At 31.7% G+C, this 19,054-nt stretch overlaps 2 protein-coding genes across 3 annotated transcripts in view; one reads left to right on the top strand and one right to left on the bottom strand.

Moving 5' to 3' along the window:
- Positions 1-9,799, top strand: part of LOC143227882 (cubilin-like) — a 42,584-nt gene extending 32,785 nt beyond the window's left edge. Inside the window, exons 10-13 of the mRNA XM_076459235.1 lie at positions 271-519; positions 1,960-2,100; positions 7,948-8,196; positions 8,637-9,799. Of these exons, the coding sequence (XP_076315350.1) occupies positions 271-519; positions 1,960-2,100; positions 7,948-8,196; positions 8,637-8,983 (986 nt within the window). The 3' untranslated portion in view covers positions 8,984-9,799. The remainder of the gene's footprint in view (positions 1-270; positions 520-1,959; positions 2,101-7,947; positions 8,197-8,636) is intronic.
- Positions 9,800-12,396: 2,597 nt separating this feature from the next.
- LOC143227881 (O-acyltransferase like protein-like) lies at positions 12,397-18,537 on the bottom strand. 2 transcript variants are annotated; one of them, XM_076459233.1, is made up of 7 exons: positions 18,385-18,537; positions 17,379-17,458; positions 16,582-16,704; positions 15,826-15,946; positions 14,753-14,939; positions 13,798-13,940; positions 12,397-13,262 (listed from the first exon to the last, which is right to left on the bottom strand). In XM_076459233.1, exons 1-7 carry the CDS (start codon positions 18,511-18,513, stop codon positions 13,119-13,121), a joined length of 927 nt encoding a protein of 308 aa, XP_076315348.1. In that variant the 5' UTR covers positions 18,514-18,537; the 3' UTR covers positions 12,397-13,118. The 2 variants fall into 2 exon arrangements, with proteins under 2 accessions (XP_076315348.1, XP_076315349.1); XM_076459234.1 differs by having other exon boundaries at positions 13,798-13,895.
- Between the last annotated feature and the right edge of the window lie 517 nt (positions 18,538-19,054).

The following is a 19,054-nucleotide window of genomic DNA, read 5'->3' as shown; positions in this document are numbered from 1 at the left end:
GATGGGTTAAGACCGCTATTAAGAGTTCCTCTCCCCAAGAAGCTCATCTATAACCCTACAGGATCACGACACTCAAAATAAGCTGAGTTCCAATATCCTTAGTGGGCATAGCATAAATAACCCATTACACAGCGCCATACTTAACAAAAACGAAGCCACAGTTGTCAGGAACAAGAAATGCAATTAGTATTTTGTTAAATAATTTCCTTGGTTAATTACGTTAGACAATAAAAATGAAAGTAAATAATGTCCGAAAATGAACTTTTTCAGCAGGACCTCATGAAAGATGTGATAAAGAATTTTATTCCGAAGATTTCGTCATAAGAAGTCCAAATTATCCTCAGAACTATGCTAATGACCTCACGTGCCGCTACATAATCCACCAGTACAAACCTGAAGTTTGTGCTCTACACATGACAGTTCACAGTTTTGATCTTGAAGAAAGCCAAAACTGTGACTATGATTACCTCGATATCATTGAACAACGTCTTTGCGGTCAGATACCAAGCAATTCTTTCAGTGAGTTTTCAACGTTGATCATTAATAATTTTGTTTCAAATTAACTCTATCAAATTTTCACCATTTTTTTTTTACCAGTAGGGTTTATATGTTTAGAAAGTTTATGTTGTTGCCTATGTAAAGAATTGACCAAATTGAGTGAAATCACGTGAAAGGCACCGGAAGCATTATCGGTATTAAATTAAATTTTGGCGGTATTTTTGAATTAAAATATCTTTGTTACTCGTATATTATTAGAGGCTCGATAACCAATAAAATCATGGATCATATAAGTAACTTGGATCTTAAATTGTTTTAGAGAAATCTGGTGTGATATGGATCAAATCGGTAATTCTAGGATTAATAGACTGAACCGTGTTAGGAAGCTGAAAATGACTTATAAAAATATTGTTCAAATAAAAATAGAATAATAACATTATACAGGGTGGCACGTAAGTCCCTACCCATCCATATATCTCATGTATCCAATGTATCTGTGTGCTGTTCCTCATTCTCACTGCATAATATTATGCGACGCCATGTTCTGTGAGACATTTTCCTCAGCATAGCATGGGTTATTGTTCCACATGCTGCGGTAACAGCTGCCTTCAACTCATCATTAGTATTATAACGTTGTTTAGACACAATGCCCTTTATGTATCCCCAAAGAGAGTTATCACATGTTGTCAAGTCCGGACTTGTCACAATACGCTCTTTAAGTGTAAATGGGCTTACATCGGCCATATTTCTCTGAAAAAAAGAAACAAATTTATAATATATGCGTAATTGAATATAACATAATAACATATGGATGGGTAGGGACTTAAGGGCCACCTGTAGATGACACAATAGTTTATTTTCCATAATCACTTAATGTTGTATCTGAATATTACTTAACTAATGCTTTTGCCCCCGCATGGCCAGGTGGTTAAGGCACTCGACTTTTAATCTGAGGTCGCGGGTTCAATTCCCCGTCACACCAAACATGCTCGTCCTTTCAGTCGTGGGATCGTTATATAGTGACGGTCAATTCCACTATTCGTTGATGAAAGAGTAGCCCAAGAATTGGCGATCGGTGGTGATGACTAGCTGCATTCCCTCTAATCCTACACTGTCAAATTAGGGACGGCTAGCGCAGATAGCCCTCGTGTAGCTTTGCGCGAAATTCAAAACAAACTAATGCTTTTCAGTATCATCCGTAGTAACGCCAATATTTTAACATTGAAATAAATTTAGTTAGTTAAAAAGATAATGTCTGAAGTGGAAAGGTGTTCGAAACACACATAAAAGTAATTTTCGAAAGACAGTACGAAAATAATACTAGAATATTAATAACCCAAAACAAGTTAAACTTAATTATCTTTTTTTTTTACTATTTTTAATCACGATTAGAATAATTAGCCACTAAATGTGTAGGAATGCCGAAAATTGTTTGTAAAATATAACACTTTTTTCTTTCAGACATTGTTCCGTTTCAGGAGAAAAACATTGTACAGTTTGTATTTCACTCTGATAAAGTGACTAGTCGACCAGGATTTTCAGTCCGTGTTCAGCAAGTAACCCAATGTCAGAGTCATAGACTAAGACCAACATGGCGACCTGGTAAGTTACGTAAACTAGTTAGATTTACACAATGACATTTTTACAGTTGTTTCCGTTTCCATTAGATATAATTATTGAAGTTTGAAAATTGCGAGTAGAGCATCCACTAGGCCTTATAACGCTTAAATGTATGGTATAATGCCGGCAACTGACACAGTACAGATAGTATATTATATAGCTTTATGCTAAAAAAAAACAACAAAAATCATCAACAGGTAAGAATTGAAACAGACTTTGTTTATCTACGATATATGAATATAACAGTACTGTCTGTATACCCATGTAACTCCTTCTCAGGGTGTGAATGGATCTTCACCAAAATTGGTGTGGAAATTAATTAGATTCATACACAAACAGATTTTCAGTTTTGCGGTTTGTATGAGCTTTTCCCATTTGTTACCACTACTTCGCCCCAGTTGATGGATCTTTACCAAATTTGGTATGAATCTTTGTTGGGTCCATGTGAAGATACAGGAAAATTTGCGGTTTCAGGTTTTATGTCTTGCAGTTTTTATGGGCGTTTATGCGTATTTCACAATTAATTACATATGAGGAAAGCAACTTTTCATGTCTTAAGATAAACTTTCATTGAAAATGAATTTACATAACTTCCGTTACTCAGCTAGTTTCTAAATGAGTTACAAGTTTGATTGTTATATAATATTAGAACTCTATATTATTTCAAAATTATGCTTATATTTCTAACTTGTTTTGACATAGTAATATTCTAATTAATATTATTACCTTCATTCGATAGCTCAGTGATAAGCTTGACAACTTATAACGCTGAAATTTGAGTCTCGATTCCTACAGTAGGTAAAACTTCAATAGCTTACTCTGCAGCTTTGGATTTAACAATAACATCATTGTAGAACAAAAATGTATCTCAGATTGACTGGTCTGGGTATTAACACTTTTACTAATAAAACAGAGAACAACGTTTCGACCTTCCTAGGTCATCTTCAGGTTACCTAGGAAGATCGAAACGTTGTTCTCTGCTTTATTAGTAAAAGTGTTGGTACACATACCAGCCGTTCTGAGATACATTTTTATTTCAAGTGGGTTTCTCGTCATGAAGAATTACGGAACAAAGGCAGCGTTTTTGTAGCTCGTCGCGATAAATTTGTTTTCAGAACTTGCATTTGTTAGTTGCAAGTGTTTCAGTTTCTAGAAACTAAGTTTAAACTTATAGATACATTGTGCTTTTTTAGCCTTGTATATTTTTATTTTTATGTGACATCCTGTAGTTTGAAAAGCAGTCAGCTGACATTTTATTTTTCGTGAATGTGGTTACAAGATACTTCAGAAAACTTTATTTTTTTCTTATGTTGAATAACTTCATTATAAACAGAAAGTTTCTGTTTATTTTGACTCTTAAAACAAATATTTTCATCGAACACGTACTTTGATAAAAACAAAAAACGTTGGCACCCTCAATGAAAGAAAAAAAATTAAAAATGGACATTAAGTGTCGGAAGCAAAAATGTATACATGTGGAAAGGAATCGAAAAGACGAGTGAAAATAGGGGTGAATAGTCAGTGGCATGCTCTCCCAGAAAATGCTTACAATTATAATGGAAACCTGCGCATATTTTGGTGCAGTTGGGTCGAAAATTTCATGTAAACCAGAAAAAAAGATAAAACGGAGATTAATGTAAAAATAAGTAGTTTAATAACAAACTTACATTACCTTCATGTTCTTTATCTACGGAGATTAATGTAAAAATAAGTAGTTTAATAACAAACTTACATTACCTTCATGTTCTTTATCTACGGAGGTTAATGTAAAAATAAGTAGTTTAATAACAAACTTACATTACCTTCATGTTCTTTATCTACGGAGATTAATGTAAAAATAGGTAGTTTAATAACAAACTTACATTACCTTCATGTTCTTTATCTACGGAGATTAATGTAAAAATAAGTAGTTTAATAACAAACTTACATTACCTTCATGTTCTTTATCTACGGAGATTAATGTAAAATAGGTAGTTTAATAACAAACTTACATTACCTTCATGTTCTTTATCTACGGAGATTAATGTAAAATAGGTAGTTTAATAACAAACTTACGTTACCTTAATGTTCTTTATCTACGGAGATTAATGTAAAATAGGTAGTTTAATAACAAACTTACATTACCTTCATGTTCTTTATCTACGGAGATTAATGTAAAATAGGTAGTTTAATAACAAACTTACATTACCTTCATGTTCTTTATCTACGGAGATTAATGTAAAAATAAGTAGTTTAATAACAAACTTACATTACCTTCATGTTCTTTATCTACGGAGATTAATGTAAAAATAAGTAGTTTAATAACAAACTTACATTACCTTCATGTTCTTTATCTACGGAGATTAATGTAAAAATAGGTAGTTTAATAACAAACTTACATTACCTTCATGTTCTTTATCTACGGAGATTAATGTAAAAAATAGGTAGTTTAATAACAAACTTACATTACCTTCATGTTCTTTATCTACGGAGATTAATGTAAAAATAAGTAGTTTAATAACAAACTTACATTACCTTCATGTTCTTTATCTACGGAGATTAATGTAAAAATAGGTAGTTTAATAACAAACTTACATTACCTTCATGTTCTTTATCTACGGAGATTAATGTAAAAAATAAGTAGTTTAATAACAAACTTACATTACCTTCATGTTCTTTATCTACGGAGATTAATGTAAAATAAGTAGTTTAATAACAAACTTACATTACCTTCATGTTCTTTATCTACGGAGATTAATGTAAAAATAAGTAGTTTAATAACAAACTTACATTACCTTCATGTTCTTTATCTACGGAGATTAATGTAAAATAAGTAGTTTAATAACAAACTTACATTACCTTCATGTTCTTTATCTACGGAGATTAATGTAAAATAGGTAGTTTAATAACAAACTTACATTACCTTCATGTTCTTTATCTACGGAGATTAATGTAAAATAAGTAGTTTAATAACAAACTTACATTACCTTCATGTTCTTTATCTACGGAGATTAATGTAAAATAGGTAGTTTAATAACAAACTTACATTACCTTCATGTTCTTTATCTACGGAGATTAATGTAAAATAGGTAGTTTAATAACAAACTTACATTACCTTCATGTTCTTTATCTACGGAGATTAATGTAAAATAGGTAGTTTAATAACAAACTTACATTACCTTCATGTTCTTTATCTACGGAGATTAATGTAAAAATAGGTAGTTTAATAACAAACTTACATTACCTTCATGTTCTTTATCTACGGAGATTAATGTAAAAATAAGTAGTTTAATAACAAACTTACATTACCTTCATGTTCTTTATCTACGGAGATTAATGTAAAAATAGGTAGTTTAATAACAAACTTACATTACCTTCATGTTCTTTATCTACGGAGATTAATGTAAAAATAAGTAGTTTAATAACAAACTTACATTACCTTCATGTTCTTTATCTACGGAGATTAATGTAAAAATAGGTAGTTTAATAACAAACTTACATTACCTTCATGTTCTTTATCTACGGAGATTAATGTAAAATAAGTAGTTTAATAACAAACTTACATTACCTTCATGTTCTTTATCCACGGAGATTAATGTAAAATAGGTAGTTTAATAACAAACTTACATTACCTTCATGTTCTTTATCTACGGAGATTAATGTAAAAATAAGTAGTTTAATAACAAACTTACATTACCTTCATGTTCTTTATCTACGGAGATTAATGTAAAATAAGTAGTTTAATGACAAACTTACATTACCTTCATGTTCTTTATCTACGGAGATTAATGTAAAAAATAAGTAGTTTAATAACAAACTTACATTACCTTCATGTTCTTTATCTACGGAGATTAATGTAAAAAATAGGTAGTTTAATAACAAACTTACATTACCTTCATGTTCTTTATCTACGGAGATTAATGTAAAAATAAGTAGTTTAATAACAAACTTACATTACCTTCATGTTCTTTATCTACGGAGATTAATGTAAAAATAGGTAGTTTAATAACAAACTTACATTACCTTCATGTTCTTTATCTACGGAGATTAATGTAAAATTGGTAGTTTAATAACAAACTTACATTACCTTCATGTTCTTTATCTACGGAGATTAATGTAAAATAGGTAGTTTAATAACAAACTTACATTACCTTCATGTTCTTTATCTACGGAGATTAATGTAAAAATAGGTAGTTTAATAACAAACTTACATTACCTTCATGTTCTTTATCTACGGAGATTAATGTAAAAATAGGTAGTTTAATAACAAACTTACATTACCTTCATGTTCTTTATCTACGGAGATTAATGTAAAATAAGTAGTTTAATAACAAACTTACATTACCTTCATGTTCTTTATCTACGGAGATTAATGTAAAATAGGTAGTTTAATAACAAACTTACATTACCTTCATGTTCTTTATCTACGGAGATTAATGTAAAAAATAAGTAGTTTAATAACAAACTTACATTACCTTCATGTTCTTTATCTACGGAGATTAATGTAAAAATAGGTAGTTTAATAACAAACTTACATTACCTTCATGTTCTTTATCTACGGAGATTAATGTAAAAATAAGTAGTTTAATAACAAACTTACATTACCTTCATGTTCTTTATCCACGGAGATTAATGTAAAATAGGTAGTTTAATAACAAACTTACATTACCTTCATGTTCTTTATCTACGGAGATTAATGTAAAAAATAGGTAGTTTAATAACAAACTTACATTACCTTCATGTTCTTTATCTACGGAGATTAATGTAAAATTGGTAGTTTAATAACAAACTTACATTACCTTCATGTTCTTTATCTACGGAGATTAATGTAAAATAGGTAGTTTAATAACAAACTTACATTACCTTCATGTTCTTTATCTACGGAGATTAATGTAAAAATAGGTAGTTTAATAACAAACTTACATTACCTTCATGTTCTTTATCTACGGAGATTAATGTAAAATAAGTAGTTTAATAACAAACTTACATTACCTTCATGTTCTTTATCTACGGAGATTAATGTAAAAATAGGTAGTTTAATAACAAACTTACATTACCTTCATGTTCTTTATCTACGGAGATTAATGTAAAAATAAGTAGTTTAATAACAAACTTACATTACCTTCATGTTCTTTATCTACGGAGATTAATGTAAAAATAGGTAGTTTAATAACAAACTTACATTACCTTCATGTTCTTTATCTACGGAGATTAATGTAAAAATAAGTAGTTTAATAACAAACTTACATTACCTTCATGTTCTTTATCTACGGAGATTAATGTAAAAATAAGTAGTTTAATGTAAAAATAAGTAGTTTAATGACAAACTTACATTACCTTCATGTTCTTTATCTACGGAGATTAATGTAAAAATAAGTAGTTTAATGACAAACTTACATTACCTTCATGTTCTTTATCTACGGAGATTAATGTAAAAATAAGTAGTTTAATGACAAACTTACATTACTTTCGTGTTCTTTATCTTAATGTCTTTACCATATTTTTACATTTCCTTTTTTTTATCTCTAACTACATTAGGTTTAAGTTATTTACCTTTTTGTAGTGAGTCATTAATCATTATGTTAGATTGAAAACACTCGATTCAAGTTATAAATATCTTAAAACTATCGGAATTTATGTGGTTCCATTTACTAGAAACGGGGAATTTGGCCCAGTGTTATAGCGGCTCTGAAGGTGAAAATATCTGGAATGAATATATATAAATAAAATAGTTATTACACGTGTTTGTATTATGCTAAACTCGTATACTTGAAAATTATCTTCACGAAAAAAGATTAACAAATTGGAGCAAAGTAAAATATTTTGTTTTCATTGAACTGTTTTACCTAGCTACACCCCCACCGGCACTCTGCAGCTATTGCCAGCGAAAAGAAAGAGGCCATTTTACGAGTCCTGGTTTTCCTGAACCTTACAAGAATGGCGTTCGTTGTTCTTACCGAATTGAACCAGTTGAAGGTTTCTGTGGGGTGGAGATTTATTTCCATGAGTTTCAAGTGGAGTTTTCACCTGGTTGTCAAAAGGACTTCTTTAAAATAGAAAATAGGCGTTTCTGTGGCGCACAACTGAAAAAGCAAATACGTAAGTTATGATAAAATAGTTGATTCAATGTCAATTTGTTTTATTTTTAATTTAGCTTTTGACAAATTTTAGTCTTCGTTTGGGTGTGACGGATTTGAACTACTAATCTCAATTTTACCCAGATTTTGTGTAGTTTATTTACAGATACAATCATATCGCGTAACATTTTAAAATTATCTATAACTCTATGAACAAATTATACCACAAACAAACTCAAGTCAGACACCTAATTTATGCTTACAAAATTTCGATTCAATTTCACAATGTCTATTTAAATTTTCAGTTTATTTTGTTGTATTCAGAAATAAAAACGGTGTTTATCCAAGATGTAAATATTTATTAAGATAATGCCAAAATAAAATTTTTGCACTTTGTAGCTCATATGTACAGAATTAGGACAAACTTTTAATTGTTTATCATTCCATCCTACTCATTATTAGGTGAAGTGAACTTCAGGGACAGCTCACTTCCAGAAGTCCAGTTAAAATTCGAGAGTGATGATTTCTCCAGTGATCAAGGTTTCCATCTCGAATATCGACAAATTCCGTGTCGTAAAATCTTTGGTCATTTAAGAGCTCTAAAATTGAGTGATGATGGTCTACGTACTTTTTCTGATACCACAAAATATAACAACACCTCCAGTGTTGATTACATCAGGTTGTCGAGTACACCAAAAAGATTTACAGAATGGGAAGACTTTCGCACTCGCATCCGTAATGGAAGCCATCTCTCACAATCGTTTTTCCTTGATCCAACTGTTGACCTACTACGCCTTGACAGTGTCTAGAAACGGTTAAACTTGATAAATCAAATAAGAAAGAAAAGAAAGAGTTGCTTGCAATCGAATTCAATACACAGAAAGTCTTTTAATCGAGGCTTTTTCCAAATATTTTAATAAACCAGAGGAGGGTTGATCTGAAAAAAAGACAAAAATAAACAAATATACCCTCTTTCTCACGGGCCTTTTTTCTTCCAAAATCTATACCGAAGATGGATTAAATCTTAAAAAAAAAAGTTAGAAAGAAATCCTTTTTCTTTCTATCTCTTTTCGGAGTTTATTAATCACTCTGTAATGTGCTTCTAGAACTTTTATTCTTTCTTAGAAAATTTGGACAGAAAGGTATTTTGATAATTCATTCATCATTTGAATTTGTTGTTCTTCGAACTAGAAGTCAGGACTGTAGTAGGTATGATTTATTTCACTTGGGTTTCACATTCTGTTTAGAAGTATATTTGTGTTAGATACTTGAATTTTTATTCCTACGTATATTCGTCAAGGGTGAAGGAAAAGGTTTTGTATGCTGTAAACATGCAATATTGAAACTCAGTAAACCTCACATCTTTGCGTTTATTTGAAAATTATTATTTACAAAAATATGTTTTTGAAAATAAGTTTAAAAAATGGTATAATTTATTTTTGTATTGCTTGCTATTACCAGGAAAAATAAATTACTTAGACATTGGAAATTAGTGATTGGACCAACTGAAATCAAATGGTCATTTTATTATTCGTACATTATTACACGAAATTCAAAAGAAAAGTGTGTAAGTTGTACAATGAGCTAATATTTTGTATTTGAATTAAAGAAAGTACATTATTTCCTATGTTTGTCAATGTGTAGTTGTGAAAACAATATGTCAAATGACCAATATTATTTCCAAAAACTAATCCAAATTGTTTGTTTTTGAGTTAACCATCTCAATTTTCACAAAAGTCTTAATAATATCTGTACCAGGTCTATGAACGAAAGTTTAACCGGTTTCTTTTTTATTCCAGATATCATATCACTGTATATGCTACATATTAGGGATCCCTTTATGACAGGTAGATGAATTTCTGCCCAACAGATCTCGTTCCTAAGGGAATGTTATGATGGGTAATAATATTATTGTACCTGTCAACAGCCAAGTACCATCAATAATAAGTAGATCTCCAAAACCATTAGTTGCGATATAACCTACTCTTGTATTTGTTCCTCAGCATGTTTTATTGTAGATGTTTTAAGTTGATCAACGTATTGTGTTCTTTACGCCACCTAGGGAAATTTGAATTTCGATTCATTTATAAACAGGGCTTTTATCCAGCTTTCTTCATTAAGTTTTTGAAGCTCAATGTCAATTTCCATTTCTTGGTTTGGTTATGACATTTCTATCCAAGAAACCAAGTTTAGCACTAGCATACTAGTGTCGGAAGTAATATAAATGGATATACTTTTGTAAACATTATGTTGATGTGGCAATGTCTAATTGGTTAGATGACAGCTAGTCATAAACTATAAAAACGTGATTATACCGTTATGCGGATTATTTTAATAAAATAGATAGGGATAAATTTCATGATGTTAGCATGTTATCCACTTTCTCCATAAACATCTCCAATATTTTGTGTGTGTGAGTGTTAATATATATATATATAACACACTTTTCCTCACTATATGTATAGATTGAGATATTACGTCAAAGCTTCTTAAACAGTTACATATTACCCATACATCTGTATTGTAGTTCTAGAAAAACAAAAGAAGGGCATAAGTTTTACTTATTCAAGGCTCATCAGCAGAAGATGCGGTCACTCACAGGTTACAGAAGTCTGAAATATAATCATTAAACATTTTGCCCTTTATAAATACCGAATATTAAATTAATATTATTCACACACACACATAAACTAATGGCGAGCTAAAATGTACTCTTAATCTCTATTTGCTTGCTTGTTTGTTTGTCCACTGTATTCACTGTAAAGAACACGCATCCCTCACGTGGTGTGCAAAACGACGATATTTTGGTTGATATACGCGCCTATCGTCTTCCAGTGTTAACTGAACCAGCAATTTTATCGTTAACATATACATTACGTGAATAATTATTTACAGTTTAGAGTCATTTAATATTTCTTTATATGGCGATAATGAAAACACCGAGTTATTTGTTTTACCTGGTTGTGATTCAACTCGCACATGACATTTTTTCGTAAGTTTGAGTTGACATTTAATTTAGGATATTGCAGTAAAATAGATAGGCTTGTTTAGTTACATTTGGAGATCATTAATTTTAGATCTACTAATACATAACATATTTAAGAAAGAAGAAATGTATGCATTATTAAAACGTCGTGTGTAAAAAAAGCAAAGAGTAGGCCTAGCCTATAAAATAAAATTATGCTGTCTACTGTAAAACAGACTACGAATGAGTAAGGCTTACATTATAACACTTATTCATTACAATGAGATTAAAGTCAAATCAACGAATCTATATTATCACATGAAAAAGTCGCTTCAATCATGCTAATACGAAACCTGGAAACACCTTGGTTGTGCAACTGGTACAAAACTGGTAGTGATGACATTGTTACCACATGTAATTGAATCTACGATTATTACTGGAAACGACAAATGGGAAGATATTATTATTTTTATCTCGTATATCCAATTAATTCCAAACTTATCTCCCCTTCAAGTTCAAACACGTGCAATTCCAAGTCAAATTAATTTTTGACATGTCAATCAACAAAGCACAGGGCCAGTCTCTGAAGATAGTGGGGTATAATTGACATCATGTTTTTCACATGGACAACTCTATATTGGATGCTCTAGAATGGGTAAAAATAAGAGCCTGTTTACCAATGTAAGTGAAGGGAAAACAAACAAAAAACGTCGTTATAAGGATGGCCTGATTTAAACAGGTTCGTAGTTTATTTCTAAAAAAAATTAAGCCTAAAGTTAAATACGTTTTTTCATAAATTCACATAATACTTTTTACCTACCCAAATATAGAACGCGGATACAGAGTAAAGCTCCTGGTAACAATATATAATTTCTTATTGTATGAATAAGAGCGAACATATTATTGAGAAATATTGTGAAACATTGATCGATTTCGTAATTTACCACAGATGACTTATTACACAAATTATGATAAATACAACTAAACACCATAGAAAAATATATTACACGACTAACTACCAAAAAAAAATTATTTCTAACTTTTTTCTTATAATTCGCTTCCCTGTTGTTACTTGTATATTTTACAGTGTCTGCCACACTTCTAAGGTAAACAAGCCATATAGCAAGTAATGTACAGTTAAATTATGGAATAGAATTGATGTACAAAAACTTTCGCTTACGTGCTACTATTTTATTAGTTATCTCTGTCTTGAAGAATTTTATTCTGTGTACAAAAATTGCAATTAAAAATCGAGACTCAAGTTCAGACTTTTATTTTGATAAAGTGAAGTACATGTTCAAAATATAATTTATTTAATTGAATTTTGCAGACCATGGAAACTTAAAGTCAAAAAGTTGGTCGATTAATTTAAAAACTAGGTGGTGTAAGTTACACGGACAACAAGAGTTTGCCATTGTGACAAGGAAGTTAGATATTTTTTAAAATAACATTTTCTATTCACTTAATGAAAAGTGATGATGCAGCCGGTCAGTTTAGCTCTAGAAGTAATCATAAGTGGAGTTACGTCTTAGTCTTCAGTACATTTTTCTAAATTATTTATACTCTAGCTTGCTTGCTTCTAGTTCCACCTTTGCTGGTTATAACATCGGGTTAGTCATACATGAAATGGAAATAAATATAATTACCACAATGGTTCTAGTTAGGCCTACTTGATCACTGATTTCACCCATATTTTGCCAGTTCTAAGTGGTGTGATAGGTAAAAGACGAAATAAATTAGTATATTGCTTTATGCAGATCCCGCCGATAGAAAATGTTCAAAAACAAGCTAATAATTTGAGGAGTTACCAGCTACATAATACTTCAAAATATTCTTAAAGTCAATTTACGTCTTTTAAACGAAACAGAAAAATACAGAAAGTCATCGGGGAACAAAAACATTTTTTTCCACATGGCTCGTTGAAGGTTTGATCTTTGAGTCTGTTGTTAGCCCTACTCTTCCTTTGTTATATCCGCTCGCTAAGTAAAGCGTTGAATCCCTTTTCTCTCTGTGAACCTTGTCAACAGTAATTTCTCGAGTGACAAAAATGGAGACTCAAAGAAGAGGGTAAACAAAAACGCTGATGGATAGACCACCATCAAATTACCGAGGTAGCCATATATCTAGAAGTAAGAGAACGTGCTTTGTGAATATCACAATTATAATAGTTGGTAAAACTATTAAAATGAACTAACAAATCTTTGGTACAGTTATAGCTTTTTTGTGTTCTGATATTAACATAAAAATAGAATGTTTCTATGTTATAACAAAAAATGTCATATTTTACTTACTCATTATTGGTAATCAATAATAATATCGCTTATTCAAGTTACGAAACGGTTTACATATACAAAGGGTTAATTTTACTATGCATTTAATACTATTATTTAGCTAAAACGAATAAAGAATGTTTGTATGTTTTATAATGTCATCGTCACTTTGTAAACATTTTTGTTTTTCTTGGTAAGGTACTTGTTTTCGTTGTTTTGTACTCTGTAGTTTTGTTTTTCATAATTATTTAAACATATTCCACCGCTGGTAGAACAGGTACGTCTACGGATTTACAACGTTAAAATCAGGGGTTCGATTCCCCTCTGTGGACTCAGCAGATAGCCCGATGTGGCTTTGCTATAAGAAATCACACACACACATACTTACCCCTACATACTGATCTCCTGAGAGATGGACACGAAGTCGACTGTGGTAAACTTGTTGGAACAAAGGGTGGATTAGATAGGCTGCGTACGTTACTCTATCTAATACAACAAAGATTTTCAAGGACAGAAATGTGTTCAGTAATCCTAGGAGGAATAAAAATCATTATAAAAATTCCCCAATCAAAGCAAGCTATCTATATGGGTCATAATTAAAAATTAACTCAGTAATGAATACAGCTAATTTAATCTGTTCTTACAATAGTGAAAATGCATTGAGTCATCAAGTGGTATGTAAACCTTGCTATTAACAATACTTCCTGAGATTCAACCAGCTTATGAAATTTAGGTGAGTCCTAAATCTATATCTAAGCTAACAATGGAAAATAATTATCATAAAAAACGAGGAAGGGAATATTAAACATTTTACTCAATAGTGTTTACCAAGGTAATATTAAAGAAAGAGTAGAACACACTTAATAGTGTTTACCAAGGTAATATTAAAGAAAGAGTAGAACACACTTAATTGTGTTTAAACATTAAAGAAAGAGTAGAACACACTTAATTGTGTTTAAACATTAAAGAAAGAGTAGAACACACTTAATTGTGTTTAAATATTAAAGAAAGAGTAGAACACACGCGAAACACATAAAAGTCAAATGCTTGTTTTATACAGTGTCACTATTCCCTGCACCTGAAAAATTCTTAAATAATACAAGACGTAACAAAAAAATTAATAACTGGCCTAAAACTGTCACGAATATTCTATATTAATTTAATTCTCAAGTCATAAGGTGCAATTTGTAATTTTCTAGCATTTATATTTTTTTTACTCAGTGTAAAATGAAAAAGACTTAAAATAAAATATTTGAACAATTTACTCGTTAAAAAATGTCATATACAGACTTTTAATAATACCTATACATTAATATGGTATCAATAAACCTCAATTTGTTTACCTCCGTAACCATAGACACAAGTTACAGTTAGCCAAGCTATCGCTACAGCCCAGACAGTCCGATGAGTGGCAGCGTAGAAAACAACAGCTGCACGGCTAGTTTCCTGCCCTCTGTTCCAGTCATACGTTCCGTATAATACCAGCATCAATCCTGCCATCGAAAGTATCCAACCCAACACTTGTTGAAACTTTATTAAGGAAAATACAAATACTTAGTTCTTTATTTGCTAACCTGTATATCTTTATTGCTGTATATTACGGTTTCATTCAGGAAATTTCATTACAAACACGTGTATCGGAACTAGAGGGGGATTACAGCTTCCATACCTAATAGAAGGGGAACAGTAAACACTTGGAAACCCCATGTATTTTAATGTTTACGATTGCTCACTTCGAGTTGCTTGTTATATCAAAATAATGATTCACTATAAGAAGATAAAGATTTCGGAGTTAATTTGGGGCTACAGATAAATTAAGGTAAACAGTTGATGTTCAGGTGAGGTGATTCCAATTAATTTCGTCAGTGTTGACGGTTCTTCCTTGATTTCATCGTACTCGGACTAGGCCTAATTATCCACTTTTTTAAAGATCTTTTCCATGAAATTACTTTCATCTTTGGCCTTTCTTAAGTACACACACACATACACAATGTTTCTATGTCCGAAAGCTCTGAAAAATACCGAATTAAATTTGTTTCTTTGCTTCCAAATGTTTATATTACCTAATTATCTCATCTGGTTAGTAAGATACAAGAAATGAACAAAAGTCAGCTGTAACTACAAGACGAGAGATAGGAACCTTTACTCAAACTTAGGTCATGTTTTAATTTCATATGCAAAAGTCAAATGCTATAATTATCTATACTACTTGCCCGGTTTCACAATTTTTACTTTGTGTAACATCATGCTAGCAGTAGTTGTATATTACATATAGGCTTAGCATGTGTATTTAATTTTCCTAACAGACTTCTACCCAAATTCCAACATCAGCAATGTTATTGTTTCCTATGTACAATAAAACTATTAGACAAAAGTTCTACACTATTACAAAACTTTTTACGCTACGTATCCTTACCGGAGATAAAGCAATTTGCTGTTTCTTGGCGAGAAGACACCCGACCATTGCTCCAACACAGTAGGCACCGAGATGAGTGTAGGGTTTAAAGTAAATTCTTGTACAGAACTCCCATACCTCGCTAAAAGAGGGAAAATAAAATTTATTAATGAGTAAAACCGCTGTTTTCACATAAGCATAGATGCTGATATTGCGTTAATTTTTAAATGTTTGATTTTATTAATAATGTCAAGGAACGTGGACAGTTTCTTTTAGTTTAGTGGTTAATATGCAAAATATAAGACTTCTCACTTTCCTGTCCTGGCTTTACTGGCACTTTAAAGTCCCCCACATGAATCATAAAACATCAGGTTATTGTGTTTAAAGATTCACGGTATTTATTCACTTAATACTAAACCTGACATAGCCAGATGGTTAAGGTACCCGACTCGTAATCAGAGGGGCGCGGGTTCGAATCCCCGTCACACCAACCATGCTCGCCTTTTCAGCCGTGGGGGCATTATAATGTGATGGTCAGTCCCGTTATTTGTTGGTAAAAGAGTTGGCAGTGGGTAGTGATGACTAGCTGCCTTCCCTCTAATGTTACACTGCTAAATTAGAGATGGCTAGCGTAGATAGCCCTTGTGTAGTTTTGCGCGAAATTCAAAACAAACAAACAAACACAGTTATAAATGTAAACATCTGAGAGAATTTTCACTTAACATTAATTTAAACATTGCAACAACATCACCTTATACCAACTTATTTTTTACTCACTCGGTTGTTGGAAGTCCGTACAGCCTGGTGGCAGGATAGTCGTAGAATTCGGTTATGGCTCCTGTAATCACCATGGAAGATAGAACTAGAGTTGCAGTGATGAGCAACCCACGAACAGTAGATCTGTGAAGAGTAATTTCATATTTTTGACTTTATTTCAGTGTAAATAACGGAGAAGAAAAATTTGAGCGAAATTACACATTCTCCCTGTAAAATACGTTGGAAACCAGCAGTAATTAGTGGGAGTGTTTGCTACATTGGTGGTAAATGTACAGGATTTATTTTTGCGTGATTTATTTACTATTAGAGACTCTATAACTAATAAAATGACAGTCATACAAGAAATTTGGTTTATTAATAATTTATAAAAATGTGTTTGGGAAATATATGGACTCTGTTGATAATGATATTGTTAATTATAAATTATGTTACTAACATATTTTATTTCGAAGTCTTCTCAGATTTATTTAAAACCACAAATTAGGAACTTAAAAACTAAATGTATATATCGTTGTACAAACAACTAATGATAAGTTTTGAATGAAACGTATTATAACTTGTTTTAATTTCTCTCAGAACTGAGTATGCCTATGTTGACACTTATTCATAATTACGTTTTCAGTAAAGTTAGTATTTTAAAGTACTTTGTATGATTAAAGTCTACGGATTGACAACGCTAAAATCAGGAGTTCGAGTCCCCTTGGTGGACTCAGCTGATAGCCTAATGTGACTTTGTTATAAGAAAACACAAAACACAATATGATCGAAATGTTGGTTTTGTCAGTACGTACACTCACCTCATCAGTGGTACAAGAATTAATAAGGACAGGATGTGGAACTGAAAGTCGTTTGGAAGATACCAGGTGTAGTTCAAGCACTGGAAAAAAAATAAAATGTTCGATCATTCTGTCTAATATAATACGATGTGGTGCAATAGTAGTTAAGAATCGTGAACAAATCCAAATTTCACAGTGTGTGTTAACTTCTATTTTAACTGTTTCGAGTTACTCATAACCTCTTGTTCATGCTTGCTGCTCGATAAAACTGTTAAATAGCCTCGAAATATTCAGTAGTCTCGTCTTACACATACTTGATGATGGCATTTCCTTTGACAAGGTTTTTATTATTATTTGCACAAGGCTAGTCCGTCCTTTCATTTTAGTTTGTTTTGAATTTCGTGCAAAACTACACGAGAGCTATCTTCGCTAGCCTTCCCTAATTTAGCAGGGTAAGAATAGAGGGAAGGCAGCTAGTCATCACCACCTACCGCCAACTCTTGGACTACTCTTTTACCAACGAATAGTGGGATTGATCGTCACATTATAACGCCTCTACGGCTGAAAGGGCAGCATGTTTGGTGCGACGGGGATTTGAATCCTCGATCCTCGGATTATGAATCGAGTGCCTTAACCACCTGGCCATGTCGGGCCTTAATTTTGAACTAATAAAACTGAGGAAAGTCAGCTAGTCAACTTTTCTGTGACTGAATAGTGGGATTTTTTGCCGTCATCTTTATAATTTACCCACGGTCCCAAACTATGAAGCGCATATATTATAATAATATTTTTTGTTATTGTTGCTAACGGGGCGTGAATAAAGGATCCGCAGATTAACAGTTCGACCATCTAATCCCTGAGTCTTAAGTTCCTATTTAATTGTATTGAACAAACATTAAGGTGCAAATTTCGAATGTTTTAAACCAAAAGAGAATTACAACAGAAGGTCTGTTCTGTAAATTAAATCATAAAGTAAAATCTACTCTCTTAAAATATATCGTAGAAATATAATGCCTTCTTTACTTACCACGTTTTTCGTTGTCAAAAAGTTGTTAATGAACAACATGTTAGCCCACCAGTTCTTTCGGCAACCTTCCACCACGTGATCAATTCCTTCATGCCACAATGGGCCAGATCCCAATAGTGGAATTAACATTGTGAGAGAGATAGTGAAGATAAGAGGCGGAGCAAGCCTTGAAACAAGAGTGAAGATTTATTAGATGGTAGCTCAATAGAATGGATAAAAATATTCCGTCTTTTCAGGGTAAGTTCTCATATTTTTTGAATAAAATTTGAAAATAAACTACTTTTATTTTTAGTTCAGATTTTTCTGTTTATTTTACCCTTTTGCCGGACTTCAATGGTATATGTAGCCGTTAAAAAAGTTATAAAATTGAAACTTATTAATCAGTTTTGTCATTTTCCTCAGCTAGTTCAGGGCTAAATCCGAGGAATTATTACGTCAAAAATCGAATTTCGACACGACCTTTTGCAGTTTTGTGCTTACCAAAAAAAACGTAATCCACCCTGAAATTACTAATCCGGAAGTAAATATTTAAAGTTTGAATTTCCTTTGCTTATGCATAATATTCAGAATATTCCAATACTGCATCTTACTCAGTCCTGAAACAAATAATTGGCGATTGATTTTCCTTTTAGTTGACATGGTTAATTATAGTTTAATTTTCAAGATTGTC

This window comes from Tachypleus tridentatus, chromosome 10, assembly GCF_004210375.1.
Source record: "Tachypleus tridentatus isolate NWPU-2018 chromosome 10, ASM421037v1, whole genome shotgun sequence".
Taxonomy (NCBI): Eukaryota; Metazoa; Arthropoda; class Merostomata; order Xiphosura; family Limulidae; genus Tachypleus; species Tachypleus tridentatus.
This window is presented reverse-complemented; position numbering and strand designations above follow the sequence as displayed.

Excerpts from the sequence above, each read along its gene's own strand:
- LOC143227881 (XM_076459233.1), bottom strand. The coding sequence starts at position 18,513 with ATGTTAATTCCACTATTGGGATCTGGCCCATTGTGGCATGAAGGAATT. Across the intron at positions 15,947-16,581 it reads TACGGACTTCCAACAACCGA|CGAGGTATGGGAGTTCTGTA; the intron begins GTGAGTAAAAAA and ends TCCCTCTTTTAG. Across the intron at positions 13,941-14,752 it reads TTGTGTCTATGGTTACGGAG|GATTACTGAACACATTTCTG; the intron begins GTAAACAAATTG and ends TATTCCTCCTAG.